General features: G+C 39.0%; 1 protein-coding gene across 1 annotated transcript in view; it reads left to right on the plus strand.

Moving 5' to 3' along the window:
- Positions 1–22,775, plus strand: part of CEP192 (centrosomal protein 192) — a 90,844-nt gene that overhangs the window by 50,279 nt on the left and 17,790 nt on the right. Inside the window, exons 26-39 of the mRNA XM_072154750.1 lie at positions 683–1,586; positions 4,797–4,905; positions 8,557–8,722; positions 9,609–10,386; positions 10,474–10,622; positions 11,846–12,076; positions 12,762–12,887; positions 14,638–14,775; positions 15,552–15,612; positions 17,218–17,360; positions 18,218–18,310; positions 18,501–18,616; positions 18,702–18,884; positions 20,829–20,919. Of these exons, the coding sequence (XP_072010851.1) occupies positions 683–1,586; positions 4,797–4,905; positions 8,557–8,722; positions 9,609–10,386; positions 10,474–10,622; positions 11,846–12,076; positions 12,762–12,887; positions 14,638–14,775; positions 15,552–15,612; positions 17,218–17,360; positions 18,218–18,310; positions 18,501–18,616; positions 18,702–18,884; positions 20,829–20,919 (3,288 nt within the window). The remainder of the gene's footprint in view (positions 1–682; positions 1,587–4,796; positions 4,906–8,556; positions 8,723–9,608; positions 10,387–10,473; positions 10,623–11,845; positions 12,077–12,761; positions 12,888–14,637; positions 14,776–15,551; positions 15,613–17,217; positions 17,361–18,217; positions 18,311–18,500; positions 18,617–18,701; positions 18,885–20,828; positions 20,920–22,775) is intronic.

Here is a 22,775-nt window from a genome sequence, read left to right on the forward strand (position 1 = left end):
TTTTTTTAATGTGCCGCAAAAGGTTCCACTGACAAGATTATGACTTCTCGCATAAAATAAGCCTTGTCCACAGAAAATCAAAGTTATTCCTCTGAAAAGATTTGAGAGACCTAGTGGGATAATGTAGTTATGAATTAGAGCAGCATTTGCTGTCAATTTTTGTGACCGAATGAGGTATAATAGGTTCAGCAGTGTGGTGTATTACCCATTACACTTCTTTCTAACTTTTTGATAGCATATGGTCCTGACACTACTTAAAACCCTTAATAGTACGGCAGGTCCTTTATTTTATTTTTTTTGATGTGGGGATTCACCATTCGCTGCACTGTTGCTGAACTTTACATCTAGTAGGATACGTCTACCATCACTAAAGCTAAGAAGTTTTTTTTTCCCTATTCCTCTTTATGTTGAGGGGTGCAGTTTCTACATTGGTGTTAGTTTTTTGGTATTGGTGTATTGGTGTTTTTTCTAAATTGGTAGTTTATGGGGTTTTCCATTATTTAGTGTTGTATTTAGAAACTTAAAACCTGAATTTCTTGAAAATGTGAAACATCACTCCTAATGACGTTATTTGTGAATATATATATATATATATATATATATATATATATATATATATATATATATATATATATATATATTATTTATTTATTTATTTTTTTGGTCCGTTCTTTCCTTGCAGAACCAGCCTTCTATCAAAGGATACAATTCATTTCTTAAACTAGACCAAACAGCTGAAGCCTCCATGCTTAGCATAAGCACCATTGCTACAGCACTAGCAAATGCATCTTGCACTGCTGACCCTTCAGAATTGGCAGCAATGATCATGGCTTTGTCAAATAAAAATAAAAAACAATTCTTGAATGCAACTTCAGATATTCAACATTCAAAACTGTTGTTAAATTCATCTGGACAAAAGGGCGATACAGGAACTTTTGATATGGAAAAATATCTCATAGCTACAGTGAAAAATGACCAGGACACTGACCTTGAAAGCTTTGCACACTCTGTAAAGGATTGTACCTGGAACCTGTCTTTGGGGTATAAACAGCATCTCCAAAACTCTACTACAGATCTTGCCAATATCACAGATGTTCAAAAGCAGGACTTAAGAAAGCCGGAGTATCCTACGGAAGTTCAAGGTGGTTGTGAGAAACTGCTTTCTACAACTACCGTCTGTAAAGATCCATCATTACTACAGGATGCCTCATCAGGCAATCTCAGGGCTAAGAATAGCTGTTCATCAGAAATCTATGAAACTAAAACCAGAGCTCCTGAAAACTTAAATCCGGAAAAAACGCAAAATAAATACAAACAAAATTCTTCATCTCTTTTTCCACAAAACCCAAATGTTTTGAAAGATAACACTGAGAGAGATATTCGCTTATCCAATGACAAAAGCATCAAGGAGAATAATTCTTTGAAATCTTGTTTTTCAAGTAACCTAAAGAAATCTGTGTCTCATATACCGAGTGATCCAAAATCCACACATTTTTCAAAGGAGACCCAAAATGTACGGGACGATCCCTCTCAGAAGCATGTTAGTTTCCAGCCTCTTTCATTTGGAGGACATCAGAAAATGTCAGGTAAAAAAAGCAATTGAGTGTAAATCCTACTACATTGCAGCTGTGTGGTCTAGACATCTGGTTTATGGTTTTAAAATGTTGTTTAAATTTAATGTTTTTAATGTTTACAAAGTTTATTAAATGTTATTTAACCGGTTGCCGAGCCCTCTCCATAGCCGGTAAGTCTCTGCTGCATATTGCAGCAAAGGCTTACCGGTAACACCCGCGATCAGTGCCGGCACCGATCGCGGGTGTTTTCTTGCTGATCGCTGCCGGCGGCTTCAAACAGATAGCGGCGCATGGGCGCCGCCATCTTTCCGAGGATCGCCGCTCCCCGTGACGTCATCGGGGAGCGCCGATCCGGCGCCATGGTAGCTTCGGGTCTCACATACTGTAGTATGGCAGTATATGGTAGGATCGATCAGACAACCTAGGGTTAAAGTACCCTAGGGAGTCTGAAAAATAGTAAAAAAAAAAATAATAAAAAAACCCTAAAAATTCAAATCACCCCCCTTTCCCTAGAACTGATATAAATCATAAACACATTGGGTATCGCCGCGTCCGAAAATACCTGATCTATCAAAATATAATAACGGTTTTTCACTGCGTTTTAACCCCGTAACGGAAAATCGCATCCAAAGTCGAAAATGGCACTTTTTTGCCATTTAAAAAAAAATTAAAAATTCTATAAAAAGTGATCAAAAAGTCGTACAGTCCTAAAAGTAATATCATTGAAAACCTCATCAAAAGTCGCAAAAGATGACACCACCCTCAACTCCATACAACGAAGTATGAAAAAGTTATAAGCACAAGAAGACGGCAAAATAAAAAAAAAAATTTTGTACATGAGGTTTTAATTTTTGTAAATGTATGAAAACATTATAAAACCTATACAAATTTGGTATCCCTGTAATCGGATTGACCCAAAGAATAAATTAGATGTGTCATTTGTGGCGTGAAGTGAAAGCCGTAATATCCAAGCCCACAAGAATACGACACAAATGCGTTTTTTCACCATTTTCACTGCATTTGGAATTTTTTTCCCGCTTCCCAGTACATGGCATGGAATATTCAATGCAATCACTATGAAGTGCAATTTGTTACGCAAAAAACAAGCCGTCACATAGCTTTTTACATGTAAAAATAAAAAAGTTATAGATTTTTAAAGGTGGGGAGTGAAAAATGGAAATGAAAAAAACGGGAAAGGGCCCGTTTCCTTAACCGGTTAATACTGGTGCCAATTTTGTACATGATAAACCAGCGACACTTATGTTTTTAGCTCAGCACAGTGAACATGGTTGTCTCCATATTTTTTTTATTTTTGGTCCCATTAATCCAAAAATTAAGTTTTAGAATTATTTAAATGAGCCTCCGCCCAGGTCTTGTCCCCAGTGCTGCACCACACTTCAGCTTCACAGGCTTATACACTCTCCCCAGAGCATTGCTTGCCCTCCCACAGCTTTATACACACTGCCTCTTCATGCTGATATCACTTCTCCTCTTCATCAAAATCTTGCATATGTGCAGTAGATGTGTTCCAAGTTATATCTTCTGAACTGTGGCATAGTAAAGAGGAGAATCTCCATTTTAATATATCGAAAAAGACCAGGCCTTTTTTCGAATTTTGCCACTTCATTTTTCACTTCCCACATTCAAAAGTAAACTAACTTTTTAAAATTTTTCCATTTAAAGAGCTGTGTCATTTTTTTTTTTAATTTTTGCAAGATGAGATGATTTCATTGCTACCATTTTGAGCACTGTGCAGCCTTTTCATCCCTTTTTATTACATTTTATATATGTTGCAAAAGTGGTGAAAAAGTGGTGTTTTGGAGATTTGGGTGCTATTTTCTATTACAGGGTTAAACTGCGGGAATAACATTGTATAGTTATATTTTGATCAGTCATTTTGGGATACAGTGACACGGGCCCAACAATGTTTATAATTTTTATTATATCAGTACTAGGTAAAGGGGGTGATATATATATATATATACTTTAGATCTCCCCCCCAGGGTACTTTATCCCTAGGTTGTCTGATCCTACCGTATACTAGAATACTACAGAATGGCAGTACATGGGGATTTTAGTGGGCCATTGGCCCATTGTAACAAATGGCCAGAAAACTTACAGCTTTGGCTCTTACAAAGACCGATAGCGGGTATTACTGGTGGGTGTTTGCTTGTATGGAGAGGGCTCAGCCTGTGAGCCCTCTCCATAGACTCGCAGCCAATGTGTGACATACTGATACGTCACTTGTCGGTAACGGGATGATCTCTTTACTGTTTCTAGCCATCACAGAACCTGAGATATCCACTGTTAAAGTTGGCAATAGAGAGCTGTATAAAATCATTTAACAGTGGATATCTGCTGTTCTGCAGCAACTAGAAACTTCATTTAATATTAAAGGGAAGGTTCTCTTTAAAAATGACATCAGAACTGTCTCTAGGTGCTATGGTTGACAAGAATTAACTATTTAAAATGGGCCACTGTCATGATGTCTACAAATATTGCTGTTTGGCAGATGTCAAGCAGTTAAGTTCTGGTTTTATTTTGCACTAAACCTTTCCTTATAAGAACTCACTCATCTTGATGTGTGTATAAGGCCTATTTAGAAAATTTTAATTTACTGTGTAAAGAAACCAGTGAAGGTTGGAACGGTGAGACATACGTCTGTAGCTTAAAGTATTTGTGTAGTCTGTACAGCTACTGTTGTAAGTATTTCTCTGTAACGTCCCATACAGCTTCTGCTTCTTTATATATGTGAGAGCATGCAGAGAATCTGCTCACTTTTATATTGATGCAGCACACAGGAGATATTTCAGGAGTTCTTTACGGTTTTGAGATGCGACAGATACTGAGCTCTTTTAAGATTATTCTAGCTGGAGAGCTGATGTAACATACCTGTGTGTTTGGAACAATTCTCATGTTATCCAACGTGTAACTCAAGCCTTAGAAGAACATTACTGCTTTAAATGCACTGTATGCTTTAGCAGTTCACCTATGTCTAATCAATACATTTTTTTAGTATGTCCATACAGTAAGTATACATAGCATCTCTTTCCTCAATTGCTTCCCCTCAAAATGTATTCTTGTGATCTTACAATTCTAAAGCAGTTTGCAAGTATAAAAACTTGTATAGTAAATTTCATTTCTAGTCACTGGAGATATCTTCATGTTTGTGTGATGTTGAACAACAGTCTTTTTATTTTCTATCATGCAACTGTTTTGCAGACTATGGTGGGCAAACAGTAGAAGAGGAACATTACAGTTTTAGACCATCTACTTGCCCTTTGATTCATTCCTCTCCAAGCCAGGACTCCATAAAGCCACCTGACCAAGGGTACCTTCTTGCTTTTCTCTGAACGAAAAAAAACACTGATGAACACAAGTTCACATATCTGTTAAAAGAATTCTACCATCAAAATCAAGCATGATAAACCAGCGACACTTACTCATAGATCTGCAGACCACAACTGTGGTATTCTTAGATTTGTTATCCATGGCCTCCTTCCCTTCTGAAATCAACTTTAAAAATTCATGTAATAAGCCAGAAGGGCTCTAGGGCTTTTTACCAGAGTCCCTCGGTGCTCTGTCTTCACAGGTTGTTACACTGTGCTGGAGCACTCGCCTGCAGAGAATGGAGGGGGAGACATGCTCCTGCACAGTGTAACAGCTTGTGAAGTTACAGCACAGAGGGGCAGAATTTTTAAATGTAGAGGCCATGGATAACAAATATACGAAAATTACCACAGTCACAGTGCCTGGATCTAGGAGTAAGTGTCCCTGATTTATCATCCTGCTTGCTAATGTGAGTCTTAAATCCATCTCTAAAGTAGCTGTTTGTAGGCTTAATGTAGTGTGCCCTCTCCTATAGATGTAACAAACCAGCTGCAATTGTGGTTAATCAAAATACATGTTAGGCTACATTAACACGAACGTATGCAGCCCTGAGGGCATGTGTTCGCTGTGATGGAGAGGAGGGGTGACCCCTCCCCTCTCCATAGCAATCATTTGCGCACTGCCCATAACACAGGGAATGATAGGATATGTCCCATCTTTTTCCCGTGTACAGAGCGGTACGTGTGCAGCACCGTATCGCTCCATGCGGGAGTTTGCAGCTGTACAGATGTCCCCCATACGCTTGTAGCCTTAATGTGTGTTAATCAATATAGTATTTTTAAGTGGTAACATTACTGTACAATAGGGACACGTGTTAGCCATAGTTTTTGCAGCTAACACACGCCCTTGTGTATTTCTGACCTGAGTGAAGTTGGGCGCCCCCCCCCACCTTGTTCAAATCAAATAAAATTGGTGTCAAACGTTTGTTACGTTTGTGCTGGTTTGTGCAGCAAAAATATTCGTTTGTGCCGCTATCATTTTTAAGATATTAATGAATGTTTCCACAGGTCAACCAGCCCCCCCACATTGCCCAAACCAAACTGGTGCGGAACAATTCTGCTACGTTTGTCCTGATTTGTGCGGCTTTTGTTTTGAATATATGAACAAAAAATTAAAGGTCAAAAGTTCAAGCAGCCCCCCCACATTAACCGAATCGAACATAACTGGTGGCAAACGTTAGTGCTACGTTTGTGCTGGTTTCTGCAGCAAAAATTTTTGTTTGTGCTGCTATTGTTTTGAAGATAGTCATACTTTTTTCCAGAGGTTATCAGAGTTCATTTCTTCCAAAGTACAATGTGTTTGCTAGTTTCCCCTGGCGATCAAACCAAGGAACTGTCACTGTTTGTTTTTTACCAGTTCATCCTAAACACCTTTAACCTATGTAAACACCTGAACATACCTTAAAAATTATAGCGGCACAAACGAAAATCTTTGCAGCACAAACCATCACAAACGTAGCACTAACGTTTGACACCAGGTTTGTTTGATTCGTTAATTGGGGGGGGGGCTGCTTGAACTTTTGACCTTTTTAAATTTTTTTGTTCATTAATTCAAAACAAAATCAGCACAAACAAAAATTTGAGCAGCACAAACGTAGCAGAATTGTTCAGCACCAGTTTGGTTTGGGCAATGTGGGTGGGGCTGGTTGACCTCTGGAAACTTTCATTAACCCCTTAACGCTCTGCGCCGTAGCTCTACGGCGCAGAGGTATAAGGGAAGTATGAAGAGGGCTCACGGGCTGAGTCCTCTTCATACAGAGGTGGGGGTTTTTGCATTTTGCACAAAACCCCCACCGCTAATAACCGCGGTCGGTGCTTGCACCGATCGCGGCTATTAACCCTCTAAACGCCGCCCGCAAAGTCGCGGGCGGCGTTTAAAAGACGGCGGCGCGCGGGCGCCGCCATCTTTTTTTCGATCGCCACGCCCCCGAACGTCATCGGGGGGCGGCGATCGGTTACCATGGTAGCCTCGGGTCTTCTCTTGACACGAGGCTACATGGTTTATGCAGGTTCGTTACAATGAGCCAGTGGCTCATTGTAATGTAAGACCTGCAAAAACGCCATATATTGCAATACTGTAGTATTGCAGTATATGGTAGGAGCGATCTGATCATCTAGGGCAGTGATGGCGAACCTTTTAGAGACCGAGTGCCCAAACTACAACAAAGACCCGCTTATTTATCGCAAAGTGCCAACACAGAAATTTAATTTATGATTTATACTCCCTTCTCTGTCACAGTTTTCATTGATAGCAGCACTCTGAGGACACCAATAAAGCAGAAAATAGTCCCAGGTTCAGCTGTCACTTTAAAATAGCTCTGTGCACAGCAAGCATTGGGCTGTCTGGGCCTGCAGGAAGATACCTGGACTCATCTCTGGTGATGGCCTGAGTGCCCACAGAAAGGGCTCCGAGTGCCACCTCTGGCACCAGTGCCATAGGTTAGCCATCGCTGATCTAGGGTTATTGTACCCTAGATGGTCTAAAAAATAGTGAAAAAAAAAAGAAAAAAAAAAGTTTAAAAAATAAAAAAAATTAATAAAATATTAAAAGTTCAAATCACCCCCCTTTCCCTAGAACGGATATAAAACATAACAAACAGTAAAAATCACAGACATATTAGGTATCGCCGCGTCCCAAAATGCCCGATCTATCAAAATATAAAAACGGTTACGGCCGGCGGTGACCTCCGAGGCGGGAAATGGCGCCCAAATGTCCGAAATGCGACTTTTACACCTTTTTACATAACATAAAAAATGAAATAAAAAATGATCAAAATGTCGCACAGACCTCAAAATGGTAGCAATGAAAACGTCGCCTCATTTCGCAAAAAATGACCCCTCACACATTTCCGTGCGCCAAAGTATGAAAAAGTTATTAGCGTCAGAAGATGGCAAAAAAATTTTTTTCTTTTTTGTACACATTCGTTTAATTTTTGAAAATGTATTAAAACACAATAAAACCTATATAAATTTGGTATCACCGCGATCGCACCGAACCAAAGAATAAAGTAGGCGTGTTATTTGGAGCGAAGAGTGAAAGTCGTAAAAACTGAGCCCACAAGAACGTGACGCACGTGCGGTTTTTTTTCAATTTTTCCACATTTGGAATTTTTTTTCAGCTTCGCAGTACACGGCATGTTAAAATAAATAACATTACGGGAAAGTAAAATTTGTTACGCACAAAATAAGCCCTCACACAGGTCTGTACACGGAAAAATGAAAAAGTTATGGATTTTTGAAGTTGGAGAGCGAGAAATGAGCCGGAAAACCCTCCGTCCTTAAGGGGTTAATATCTTAAAAACGATAGTGGCACAAACAAAAGTTTTTGCTGCACAAACGTAGCACAAAGTTTGACACCAATTTTGTTTGATTTGAACAAGGTGGGGGGGCCAACTTCACTCTGGTGTATTTCTGTGGGTTTATGACCACACCTGTATTTTCCATAGTGCCGTGTGTGATCCGACTGCCCATGCAGCAATTTATATAGAAGGTCCTAATCCTAGTCTTTTTCTATTGTCATCTGTGTGGTTACAAATTTGAAAATCGTTCCACACAAATTTTATAAATAATGGAAAATGTTTAATTCCCACCAGATCTATAAATTCCCCGCAAGGATTGGCATCATCTCAGAGGTTCTCAAACGCTGGTTTGTCCCCTGAATCATCATGTTTCAGTCCTAGTCTGAGCAGACTGACCTATGTTTCGGCCTCAGAGAATACATTACAGAACACTACTATTCGGAGCCCTGATAACAAAAAGGTGAGGGATGTGTGTAGGTGTGTGTGTGTGTTTTTTTTTTTTTTTTTTTTTTTTTTTTAATTCTAGGTAAATTTGAGAAAGAAAAAGCCATAATACAATAGAATATTCCATAATAAGGAAAAACAATATATACCAAGCAAATTCTCAGTGTGGTTGCTTGTCAACATATCTCTAGGTCTATGGCCACTGAAGTTTTTTTATATATATTTGCTAAGGGTAGCCAACACAGTTTGGTTATGGTAGGTACACCATTAAATTGAGGCACACATCAATTCCTCATTAGTAGAGGGGCCTTCTGCCACTCTTTCTCTCACAAGATTGCACTAGATTGCAGTTTTGTTACTTATGTATGCCGGCATACTAGTCAAAGACTAGAACACTGACAAAAATAGGTCACTTAAATATATTTGCATGGAGTGACAGCATAGTGCTATACCAGTGATGGTGAACCTTTTTATGCATCGAGCGCTAAAACTACAAGCAAAAGCCAGATATCACAATTTTCACTTACCTCACAGGTTTCAAACGTATTGGCGCCCTGATGACACCAATACAAGAGAAAGAAGGAGAAATTTGGATTGTTATTGTAGTTTCCCTCTAAAATCCTCTTAACAGGATGAATCATGGGTCTGGTGAACAGGCTACAATGATAATCAAGCTCTGACCACACCTCCTTGGTGACCTTTGTGCTGGGCGATGGCCTGGGTGACCAAAGAGAGGGCCCTGAGTGCCACCTCTGGCACCCATGCCATAGGTTCGCCACCACTGTTTGCCACCACTATACCATTCTAACAGTGGGGGCCACAACCATATTCTGTTGAGATGAGATTTCCGGCTTATCTTAAATGTCTTTTTTTACTTTCTAATTTTTTTTTTTATTTTTTAGAGCAATAACACTATTGAGCTAAGCACCACCATAGTGAGAGCCAGTCCTACACCTTCAGAAATGCAAATGACCCAAAACAATGCTTTACCCTGGCAAGACCAGAAAAACCCTGAACCACCAAAAGTAAGCAAAAGTCCTTCTGGATTTCACACTCACTCCGCATTTAATAGCGGATCAAAAACTGGAGACTTGCTGAAAGCCGATGGACAGAAAAGTGAAATGGGGCAGCCAACATTAAGTGGTAAAGACCAAGCACTTGGTTCTGAGAAAAGTTGTGCCACCCAGATAGATGGCGCCCCTGCATGGTTACCTTACACATCTAAATCTGCTTCTGGTAACATTTCGCAATCTGCTTTGTTGGATAAGTACAATACTATACAAAGTATCCCTGGCAGTCATCAGTGTGTTCTTGCTCAGGGATTTAAGCCGGTTTTGCCAGCCACAGACTTGCAGAAATTGCCATCTGATCCAAGACTCTTCAATGGACCTTCTCTTTCCACCACTCCATTTGCACAGCAGTTTGTAACCGGTGTCAGCCCAGTTCCCCACTTTACGGTTGGTAGCCACGCAGGGTATCCTCTTCAGGGTCAGAACATCCATGACCCAGTGACAGGTGTTCCACTGACTGCAAATGTTGCATCCAGTATTCTGTCCACGCTTTCAATGGGTTCCCACACTTCAGGAAGTCAAATCAATAGCCATCATATCCATTTTGTGGACTCTCAGACTGGACCTGCTGCCCTTGCTCCCTGGACTACTAGAATGACATCTGGTTTTGGTAAATATTTTCTTAGTTTATTGAATAGTAAAATGTTTCTTATTGGTTTATTGGCTTATTGGTAATGTAATTTTATTTTTGTTCAAGGGCAAATTCTGGTACCTGAAGAGGTGACATTCCCTAACTCTTGTTGTGTTGGGATTGCATCGCAAGCATCTTTAAATATTTTTAATCCCAATGAAAGATGGATGCAAGTGAATATTGGAATAATCAGTATTTCTGTGAATGGAGAAAAAGTATGTATGCTTTCATGCTTTTTTTTATTTATTTATTTTTTTTTGTGAGTGCATGTGTTTTGAGGGCTCCATAGTGTTAAAAATGAAAAATAGAAATGCATATATAACATGACTGATATATTCAAAAAGAAGTCTGCACTCTCCATCCTTAAAAAATCTTGTCTTTATTTCATCTTTCCATAAAAAAGGGATTCATAATTGACACGGTATACAGCATGCAGGGGGTATGTGCATGAAGGAAGGCTTGTTTCGTGCTATACGAACAAGAACTTTCTATAAATGAGTTGTCCTTCATGCACATACCCCCTGCATGCTGTATCCCTCCCTGTGTCGCTTATGAATCCCTTTTAATGGAAAGATGAAATAAAGACAAGGTTTTTTAAGGATGGTGAGTGCAGGCTTCTATTTCTTTTTGAATACAGTATTTTTCGGCCTATAAGGCGCACTGGAATATAAGGCACACCATCAATAAATGCCTGCTAAAATGTCTAGGTTCATATATAAGGCGCACTGGACTATAAGGCGCACCTGATTATAAGGATGAATGACCAGCAGGTGGCAGACCTATGCACAGTTCAAGGCAGCTGTTGTCTGCAAGTGAGGTTCATATATAAGGCGCACTGGACTATAAGGCACACCTTTGATTTCTGAGAAAATCAAAGGCTTTTTTGTGCGCCTTATAGTCCGAAAAATACGGTATATGAAGACTACGCTCCTCTATTCGTGTCTGAGCACCACCACCCGTTTTTGAATTAGTCGCTTACATATTAAGACCCACATTTATGTCACAAACTGATGCCAACATGCGGACAGTGCCCCTTGCCATACCATAATTACATTATAACATGACTGACCGAAACTATTACCATCTAAAGGACCGGAAACCTATAAGGACATCTGGGGAGCAACTGACCTGTGTCCTGGAGCGTTCCCTCATCTGTGAAGGATTTAATCATGACATTCCCATTATTGTTAATACACACATGCTATTCTGTTTTACAGGAAATTTAAAAGGGATAACCCAGAATAGGCCACCAATTTCTTACCAATATCTGATTTGTATGTGCGTTGAAAGGGGGGGGGGGGGGATTTACATACTGTATATAATATATATCCTAACCAGGCTTTGATAAATATATCCTTTCTTTACTGTATGCTAAAGCAAATGGTTTATGCAGGCTATCTTGAATATTTTAATAAATATTTAGCACTTTGCTTTTCAGATCGATGTTGGAGCCCACCAGTGCCTAATTTTTAAAAACAAAACCATAATTGGTCCTCGTGCTTCGGAAGATGTCAAACTTCTCCTATTACCTCAAAGGGCTGGGCTTTACCAATGTGTGTTAAGCTTATCATCTTGGCCTGTATCTGCTGATGCAGAAACAATTGTTAGAGCTGAAGCCATGTCTTCCAAAGTTCTCCTTACGGCTGTCTCAGAATATCCCTTAATTGAGGTATGTGATTCTGTTCATTTGTTAATTACACACATTATTAATTTGCAGGACTGACTTTTTAATTTTTTTAATGGAAGCCTACAACTCATACTTAATTGAGTTGGAATATGTTTGGGGAGATCGTTATGCCTCTGTCAGTCTTTTGGAGGAGAAGGCACATAAATCTCCCAAACCCTACTGACATACCACTTTGGGCGTGTCGGGTTAGGTCACGGCCCATTTACTATAGTAGTCCCCTTCAGAGACTATAACAGAAATCTCTGCTAGTTCAGATCCTAGTCTCCAGAAAAATAAGGGAAATCCGGAAATAAATATAAAAAATTAAAAAAGGAAAACGCACAGAATGAACAGGGCTACTAACAGGTCATGGTGAATACTTAATCAATATATGTGTAGATAAACAAAATAAATTTTCCTATATAATAAGAATATTTCTGTGTGTGCATATATGTATATGTGTGCGTGTGCATATATAGTTATTCTGAATCTGTTCTCTAAACGTAGATTAGTCAGCTCATTTTACACTAACACAATTGTCTGCAGATTGTTGCTAATATATCTAATATATATATATATATATATATATATATATAATATTTTTTTTTTTTTTTTGTACAAATACATTTTTCATGATACATAAAAGAGACCTTGTTAAATATTTTTCTATGCATCTGTAACTCATTAGGTGGACGCAGGAAAGACTGACTGTTTAGACTTTGGGGATCTTCCGTCTGGCAGTTGGAAGACTCTTCCCCTGAGACTGATAAATAAGACCCGCGCCACTGTACCCATCCGCCTTACTATTAGCGCTGTAAGTATGGCTCTTGATATTGAAACAATTAGATTCTTCATAATCTAGCCTAATGATGCAAAGAAAGGAAATGGGTAAGTTACTGCACAAGTTATACAAACATAAGTTGAGCAAGCTCTTAAGGAGGAGTTATGTCTTTTAAAGGGGTATTCTCGCCTGGACATTCACATTTAGTTCCATTAATCTTCCATGTATAAACATTTCTTCAATTGGATATTATTTAAAAAAATGTTTCTGTGTGCAGATAATTTCACATAAATGTAGCCATATTGACCCTTAGAAACGAGATAGCTTCCTCGGTTAGGACCACCTCACACTCTGGCAGCGGTGGCCAGACATGCAGTATTGAGTCCTACCTGACCTCCTGGATTAAGCGATCATTACCACAGGACGGCTGTAGGATATACAGTAACTGCTGGACATTTCATATACAAAAACATTTTTTTATTTGTTACAAAGAAAATGTTAGGGATCACGAGGGCGCACGCTATGGGTATGATTGGAACCGTTGCCGTCGCTGGTGTCAGCGGTGTGCCTCTCCACCGCTATTAACTAAAAGAAGGAGCAATGATAAGGTATACCTGCGCTGGCTGGAAAGAGTGAGTGTATGTGTGTTATAAAAAGAAGAATTCTGCAAGGGGGAAAGGACTGGACTTCTTAACACTGCGATTATCTCTAAAAAAGACCAGTTGTCATGTTTTGGTGGAACACTAACCTGTAGCACCACTTCTAGCGGGTTTCTGCGGGTCCAGCAAAATGAATCCAACAGTGTAATTTCTTTGGTCCAGGTTCACACTATAGTCCCCGTTGTAGTCCAAGCAATAGTTGAGCAATAGCGAAGCCCCGGCCGGTAGCTTCGCTAAGTCAGACTAGTAAAAACAGATGTACCGGTGACGTCACCCACAAGGTACGGATGGTCCAGAAGGACAAACAGGAATATCCACCGACGCGTTGTCGAAAGCAACGGCTTTCTTCCTCAGGGTAAGATTCCTGGGTCTGGTGATGATGATGATGGTGTTTATATAGAGTCCGTACTCTATGGTACTAATCCGTTCTTGAGAGATGTTTCAATGTGGGTTGTTGTAATCGTTCCAACATTTAGTCATCTCTGTCTTTGCTTGTTTCACAACTTGAGTTCCTTGCTTCTTGTTTTTATATATATATTTCCTATTACTGCATATGTTTTTGGACCCTGGAATTCTATCTAGTGGGATCGCTCTTAATTTAGTGTTATTCTTTATTGTTCTAAAAAATACTAATGATAAAATCTATTGTGGGAAAAAACTTTATTACTTCAGTTAAAAAATATATATATATATTTATTTTATTTTTTTTTTTTAACACACATACACTCACTCTTTCCAGCCAGCGCAGGTATACCTTATCATTTTTTTATTTGTGCCATCACTCCAGCAGAGGTGGCCGTATCCGAGGAAGCTATCTCGTTTCTAAGGGATAACATGGCTACATTTATGGGAAATTATCTTCACACAGGAACTTTTTTTTTTTAATAACATCTAATTGAAGAAATATATATGGCAGATTAATCAAACTGAATATGAATGCCCAGATGAGAATACCCCTTTAAGTCTTTCTTGGACCTTAGCGAGTGACACAATAAAATGAGTTAGTGGGAATTGTGTGTGACCGGTCGGTAATAGAGTATGTGAAAAATATTTTGTGATTTAAACAGCTCTGGTGGTTATAGTCTGTTAAAGATTTGAATAACTTTTTTTTTTCTTTTTGCCAGAATGCCACCGCTTGGCGATGCTTCACATTTTCCAAAAATCATGCTGTGAAAGAATTTGCTGTACATGCAGACGCTATCTCAAAGATGTCTTCCCCTTCTGTCATAAGCCATGTTATGTATGCATCCTACGACAACCAGGTAACAGATTTACTACATGTTATATGAGCAATGATTATTATTATATGTACAATTATTAATTTTTTGGACATTTTGTGCATTTTACATGTATCCAGGAAACTTTTTTTTTTTTTTTTTATTATGGGGTCCTTTGACTCTTGCCTTTTCATGATAAAGTCCTAACGCTATCTGTACATATTGTGGAATTTATGCATAGATTTTGGTGTGGAAAATGTGCAGAGTAATACAGTGGCATTGAAGTGAATGTTATTTATAAAACTATGCAGACAAGGTATTTTTTTCCATGTTGAAAATAAAATGATCATGTTACTTTTCTTGTGTGTTCTCGCTGAGTTTTGCATGCTCTTTTTTGACGATAAAGTTTATGGGAGAGTTAAAATCTGCATAAAATTTGCATCAATGTGTTTTTTTTATGCAGAATTCCCACAGCCTCAAGGGATGGAGGAAAAAACGCATAAAGGAAATCTGCACTAAAAACGCAACATTAAATATACAAATCCTGTTTAAAAAGAACTACATAAAAACTACACATATTGGATGTGGATTTTAATGCAGATGTTCCACTGGTCAACCTGCAGTGTCTGTGAAGTCTTTTATACTTGCACTTTACCAAAATAAACGGCATTGATACTTGCCTGAAAAAAAGTGTCAGTAAGCAGTATTAATAAAAATTGAGCTCTGAGAGTATGTGTGTTAGGAATTGTGACCATTTTTGCTTCTTTCTTTCACATGACCGTTCTTCAATATAACTATTTCAAAATTTCTTATTGTTTCAGGCACCAGATGTATTTGGGCTATGGGTCGTGTTTCATGCACCACAAACTTATAATTCCGCAGGTACAACTAATCTACGTACTAAAAACTACATAACACTGTAAATGCCCTGTAGTGTTTTTTTTTTCTTCTTTATTGCAAAACACAATACAATATTTTTTGGGTGGCATTACAAAAGTGTTTTTTTTTAATATACAAATTCAACTTGTAGATAGATTTCTGTATGTTTTTGCTCTGTATTCTTTGTCTTGTCACTTTATATGATATGTTTCAATGTCAAACGTCATCCGTGACGTCAGATCCTGCGGGGGATTTAAACCCGCCTTGTAACACTTGTATCACTGCTTGATAACGGCTACATTGAGTTAGCTGAAACGTTGCTGTACTGTTACTTGGTGAATAAACACCCCTGAATTGGACACGGAGTGCTGCTACTTCTTTGATTTACTATATGTTTCAATGTATAATATAGAAGGACTATACGAACATCAATTTTCTTAGATCTTTATATATATCTATCTCTTCACGTTGTATTTATTCCATATTTCATATTAACATTCAGGAAAGATTTGTAAAGATCACACAAAATTCTGTTTTAAATGTGCATATATCACCCAGAGTTTGGGTATCATCTATAGGTTATTTGAACACACATTAGTTGATAGATATATAGAGCATCAGATACATGAGGCTGGACTCCATACATGAAGACGCGACAGGTGACGTTTTGGGGAAACACGGCCCCTTTCTCAGACATGTTTGTCTAAAGTATGCACATTTAAAACAGAACTTTGTATGAACTTTACTAATGTTTCCTGAATGTTAATATGAAATATTGATTATACCACCTAAAGATATATAAAGAAAATTGATGTTCGTGTAGTTCTTCTGTATTGTACATTGGATGTTTAGGGGAATAGAGGATATCCCCATTCGACTTCTTGTGTATTAAATTAAATTCAATGTATTTTATTTATCTACTACATTTATGTAGCAAACCACAGTTAATAGTATATTATGTGCAGGGTAGCTCTTGCCAATACACATGTCAACCAAGGCATAAAAAATGAGTGTCACTTTCCCTGTCACTGTTATACTTCCAGACATAAAAAAAGATGGCAATTGGCTTGTTTTGTGCAGTGTGTTCTCCCTTGAACTGTAACACCGTACTGAATGGCAGCAGGTCTCTGACTGTAAGTTTAGTACCATTATATTTCAGTGCAGTGGTACCCTAATAGAGGAGGAGGATTTTGTGAGGATTCTGGGCCCTACCTGAATTTCTTGCTATATCTTATTTGACTCCTCAAGTTTTTGGATACATTTTGCTACATCTTCTCCATTTCCTCTATCCCTGGAGAACAATCTCCAACAGGTTTAACCTATGATTTCATAAATGTTTCTCTACCTTATGGATTACCCTAAGCTAAACATTGACCCTTGTCATACTTGTGTGTGTATATGTGTATATCTATATATATATCCTTCTTATGCTCACCATGGGGTTTTCAACCCTTGGATAGGTCTCCTATGTTCTAATGACAAGTGGAACTTCCAGATTTGGTTATAGATGCTTCTATTCTGTTTTTTAAATCAAATTCCATCTTCTATAGGACTTAATGTCTCTTGAAATACTTTCTCACCAACCCAATGTTATACTTTTTATAATAGCTTGTCCACTTGGACCACCTGAAGAATTTATAGCAAGAATTGATATTGAAGTTGACTGCCCGGGCCCTTCTTGCCTGCTGAAAAGTATCCCTTTACATGCAAGAGTTGGTTGTGCCAGAATTCATGCCCCTAAAGACCTGCAGGTAAGTCCCTATTCCAGTGATGGGCAACCTTTTGAACTTGGTGTGTCAAAATTCGCCCAAAAACCATCCATAACTCGGGTGGTGTGTCACCTTTAGAAAAAAAAACTTATTTTGTGATATTTAGAGTTTAAATAACAAATATGTATAGTTATTTAACTTACCTGCTTAGTGACTTCTTTGTTAATTGGTCAATTAGTTTCTTTTGTTGGTCTTGCTGTTATTTAACTTGTGTGGGGTGCCATGAACTAAGATAAGTGAGGGTGAAGGGGAATTATTCCAGTGATGGCGAACCTGTGGCAGTCCAGCAACAGCTAGTTTTAATGACATTTGTGTCCTGAGAAGTGCCCCCAAAGCAGTGTACATCACAGCCCAGCCCGGCAGAGCTCAACTCAATAAATTAACTTTCCTAACTGACACAGGCTCCAATGACACCACGGACCTCCGTTACTCCTCTTCAGGCCGCTTCAGCTCCTGTGTAGATGTTCCCGCGGAGGCACAGCATAGGTTTCGTCTTTACAAGCTGGGACTGCTCCACTCTGGAGTCATTGCGCGGCCTCCGCAGAGCAGGACTGGAGGACAGGAGCAGCAGCTGCGATCTCTGACTGAGATGCAGCCACTCGCTGCAGACCACATCACCGCCCGACGGCCTGACCGGCCCCAGGAAACTGCACTACTGTAATTTTTCTCCAGCAGCCATGTGTCACTGAAAATGGCTACGTGTGTCAGTGCTGACACGCGTGTCATAGGTTGGCCATCACTGCCCTATTCTAACACTTTGTTTCTCTTATCTCTCCAGAAAGGTCCTAATGCTTCTGTTTTTATATTTAATATAATAAAATTTGTGTTTTGTTCCTTAGACCATCCATCTAAAATGTAGTGCGGGTTCATCAACTAAGCAACAGCTTCCTCTTAAAAATGCTGGAAATATTGCCGCACACTTGAAAGTAAAGGTATGTCCTGACATTGTTTAGAAGCACATTTCAGTCAAAACTAAAATTTCTCACATGTTACCTGTAACTATTATAGAGACTGGTGAATGCAATTGACAAAACAATGTAGTAATAGTTGTAGGACTATGTTGAGGAGGTTGAAAATACTGACTAAACTTTGCCCATAAACTTTGATTTCTTCCTTCCATAGTGTACTAATATAGATACCATTTTTACTGCTGACCCTGAAGAATTATTTCTTGCACCTGAAGAAGAACAAATAATATCTGTAGGATATACTCCTCAATGCTCAAAACCTAAACAAAGGTATTTCCGTAGCTTACAATGTGGTTTCACTTTCTGTAGTTACGAAGAGATAATTATTTGTTTTCTTTTTTTTTTTTTTTTACAGTTCTTTGAAAATAATTGTTCAGCCTTCAGGTCCCCAGTATGAAGTCACATTAATTGGAGAAACTGAAGTTCCAGTAACCAAAAATTTGGCAACTCTAACTTCATTAAATACCTGTGATGTACCTTCCATTCTCTCCAATAAGCAGTTCATATCTTGGGGAGGAGTAGCCATTGGGATAGCAGTGTAAGTTTTTCTGCCAAAGAATATTACTTTTGGGTCATGCTTAACATGCTAAACAAAAATAGGTTTGTTGCCGAAAAAAGATTATGGGCTACAAGGTTTTCTTTTCTTCCCTGTAAGTTACAGTTAGAAATGATTGTCTCTTATTTAAATTTGCTTTGACCTGAAAATTCTCACCAGTTTGTTGATCTTAATACAATTATTTCTTACACTATTTAGAGGGAACCTAACGCCACATTTGTCACAAAAACTGCTAGAGGCAGGCAGGTTCCATAGAGCTCTGTTAACAAACACCTTTCTTTTGTTGTTTCCTACACATCTATAAGATATATCAGTGTGTGTTTCACACGTATGGCTAACTTTGTCAGGGCACAACAGCATGTCACCTCCCGATCTAGCAAATCCCACAGTCAATACAAGCAATTATTACCACTGACTCAATGCTTTACTTTTTCTCTGCTTTCCACAGGTAAATACTTTAATTTTGTGCGAAAATGTTTGTGATGTTTCGGAGGACACGCCTCCCATGTTTGAGGAAGGAGGCGTGACCTCCGAAAAGTCACACGGTATGCAGAGCCCTCGGTGAAACAGCCTGCTATTGTGTCTGGTATGGCGCTTTAACATTTTATGGACGTATGGACCAAGAGGAGTAGCCTAAAGTTTTTCACCATGTATTTGCTGATTGCAAGATGAACATGTTTTATGGAAAAAAAAAATTTGCACAAAATTAAAGTATTTACCTGTGGAAAGCAGAGAAAATGTGAAGTATTGAGTCAGTGGTACTAATTGCTTGTATTGACTGTTTCCTACACATCCCCATAAATCATTATGATAAATCATTATGATTTTTACCTATTCAATCCCACAAAAAATTCTATAAAAAGTGATCAAAAAACCATATGTACTCCAGAAGGACACTGGTGCAAAGTACAACATGTTCCGAAAAAAAACAGGCCATCAACCAGCTCTGTAGCCAAAAAAGTAACAATGGAAGAGGGCAATACAAAAATGATAGATTTTTCCCCACATTAGGGTTTTATTTGACAAATTTAGTAAAACGTAAGAAAAAATATCTATGTATGGTATCCCCGTAATCGTATCGACCCGTAAAATAAAAATAACATGATTATTAGGCTAAACAGTGAACACCAAAAAAAAAAAAAGTAAAAAATCCAGTACAGAATTGATGCTTTTCTACTCCTGCCCTCAACAATAGGGGATACCAACCCCAAAATGGTAACACTGCAAAAAAACTTTACGCATGGCAATTATTTTGGGGGGTAATGGCGCTTCATCATGCGTCTATGAGGCGTTAATGCGACCTCTGTAAGTAGGTATGACTAAGAACCCAGTTTGTTAGGTCTGAAACATGTTTCCTTTTTCCTCCCCCATGTGATCACTTTTTAATATTTTTCCTTAATAAAATTTATTTATTTTTACAATTTTGCCTGCTGCTGATAGTATCCCCTTTTTTCCTGCAAATATTTACTATTAGTCCCCGGGACCGGACTGGACCTGGCAAGCAAAAACTGATTTACTCTACACATTTAGAAAGTTTCTCGAGCAGTTGGATAGCAGCCCAATAGGGGCACTCTTCAGCACTGCACTTCTAATCAGATATGTCAGTGTCTTATGGTTCTTTTAAGTGATTCTGATGCCCTTTTCTTATAGAAAAACCATTGGTGGTTCACGCTGCTGCAGCAGTGGGAAGTGAGTGTGCTTCAGTTACATAAAAATAAAATTTTATCTCATGATGAAATTAGCTTAGCAAAGCTCCCAATACACCTATGCCTGTATTCACGCTTCTGGGAGCTACCCTTTTGCATTAATTGCTAATAAAGATGAATAGTGATGGTTGCTATAAATTTGGCTTTCCCACTGTGGGTGTTTACCATTTAATTTAAAATGCTTAAAATGTAATTTTTTTTCTCATTTATTGTCTTTAAGGCAGCAGAAGTTAACACTAAGAAACACATCGACAATGTCAAGCCAGCATCTGCGGCTCTTAATAAGAGGTCAAGATCAGGACTGCTTTCAGGTATTTTAAGTTGCAATAATTTCCCCACCACTTTACCTATACAGTGATGGCCAAAGTTTGGAGAATGACACAAATATTATATTTTCACATGATCTGTTGCCCTCTTGTTTTTATGTGTGTTTGTCAGATGATTTTATCACCTACAGAAATACAAGTGCAATCATATTATGAGTAACAAAAGCTTTTATTGACAGAATGAGTTAATGCAGCAAGTCAATATTTGCAGTGTTGACCCTTCTTCTTCAGGACCTCTCCAATTCTCCCTGGCAGCTCTCAATCAACTTCTGGACCAAATCTTGACTGATAGCAGTCCATTCTAGCACAATCAAACATTGCATTTTGTCACAATGTGTTGGTTTTTGTTTGTCTACCTGTCTCTTGATGATTGACCACTAGTTCTCAGTGGGATTAAGATCTGGGGAGTTTCCAGGCCATGGACCCAAAATCTCTGTTTAATTCCCTGAGTTATCACCTTTGCTTTATGGCAAGGTGCTCCATCATGCTGGAAAAGGCATTGTTGATCACCAAACTGCTCTCGGACGGTTGGGAGAAGTTGCTCTTAGAGGACATTTTGGTACCATTCTTTATTCATGGATGTGTTTTTAGGCAACACTGTGAGAGAGTCTTCTCAGAACAAGCTGTTTTCCAGATGTTCCAAACAATCGGAAAGGGGATTCATCATAGAAAATGACTTTACCGCAGTCCTCAGCAGTCCACTCCCTGTGCCTTTTGCAGAATATCAGTCTGTCCCTGATTGTTTTTTTTTTTGTGGAGAGAAGTGGCTTCTTTGCTGCCCCCCTTGACACCAGGCTTTGCTCCAAGAGTCTCCGCCTCACAGTTCGTGCAGATGCACTCACACCTGCCTGCTGCCATTCCTGAGCAAGCTCTGCACTGCTGGTAGTCCGATCCCAAAGCTGAAACACTATTAAGAGATGGTTCTGGCGCTTGCTGGGCCCCTTCTTGGGCGCCCTGGAGCCTTTTTTGGCAACAATGGAACCTCTCTCCTTGAATTCCTTGATGATGCGATAGATTGTTGACTGAGGTGCAATCTTTCTAGATGCAGAGGTGAATGTAAAATGGAAGAAGTAGGATGGCACTCGCCAAGGTTCACCTGAGGATCCTTAGACCATGTAGCAAAAGTGTGTCTTTATTAGGCATCAAGGGAGTACATACCAAGGGGAGGGAGGGGAGATGTTCCTCCTGCGGTGCAGACGGGAGCGACATGCACTGCACATGTTTCTTTAAAGATATCCATGGTTAACAGGAGAGAAACAATGATGCCAAGCACCAGACTCCTTTTAAAGTGTCCAGTGGTGTGATTCTTACTTCTCCAACCCTGTCCTCATCAACTCCCACTCTTGTGTTAATGGAGCAATCACTGAAACAATGTTAGCTGCTCCTTTTAAGGCTGGCCTGCAATGAAGTTGAAATGTGTTTTGGGGGAAAAAGGTAATTTTCTATGCAAATATTGACTTTGCAATTAATTGCTGTTAAGCTGATCATTCTATAACATTGTGGAGTATATGCAAATTGCCATTATAAAACCTGATGCAGTAGACTTTGTAAAAATTAACATTTATATAATTCTCAAAACTTGTGACCATCACTCTACTATTGGGGGCTGGCTGTATATTACTTGGGGCTGTCTTGCTGGCTGTATACTACTGGGATACTGACCATTGCATTTCCCACCCCCGGCTTATACTCGAGTCAATAGGTTTTCCGAGTTTTTGGTGGTGAGATTAGGGGTCTCGGCTTAAACTTGAGTTGACTTATACTCGAGTATATACGGTAACTATGGCAAAGCGTAGACCAATATCTAACTGGGAGTTTATGGCTTCCAGTTGTGCCCTGAG

Source organism: Engystomops pustulosus, chromosome 5 (genome assembly GCF_040894005.1).
Source record: "Engystomops pustulosus chromosome 5, aEngPut4.maternal, whole genome shotgun sequence".
Classification (NCBI taxonomy): Eukaryota; Metazoa; Chordata; class Amphibia; order Anura; family Leptodactylidae; genus Engystomops; species Engystomops pustulosus.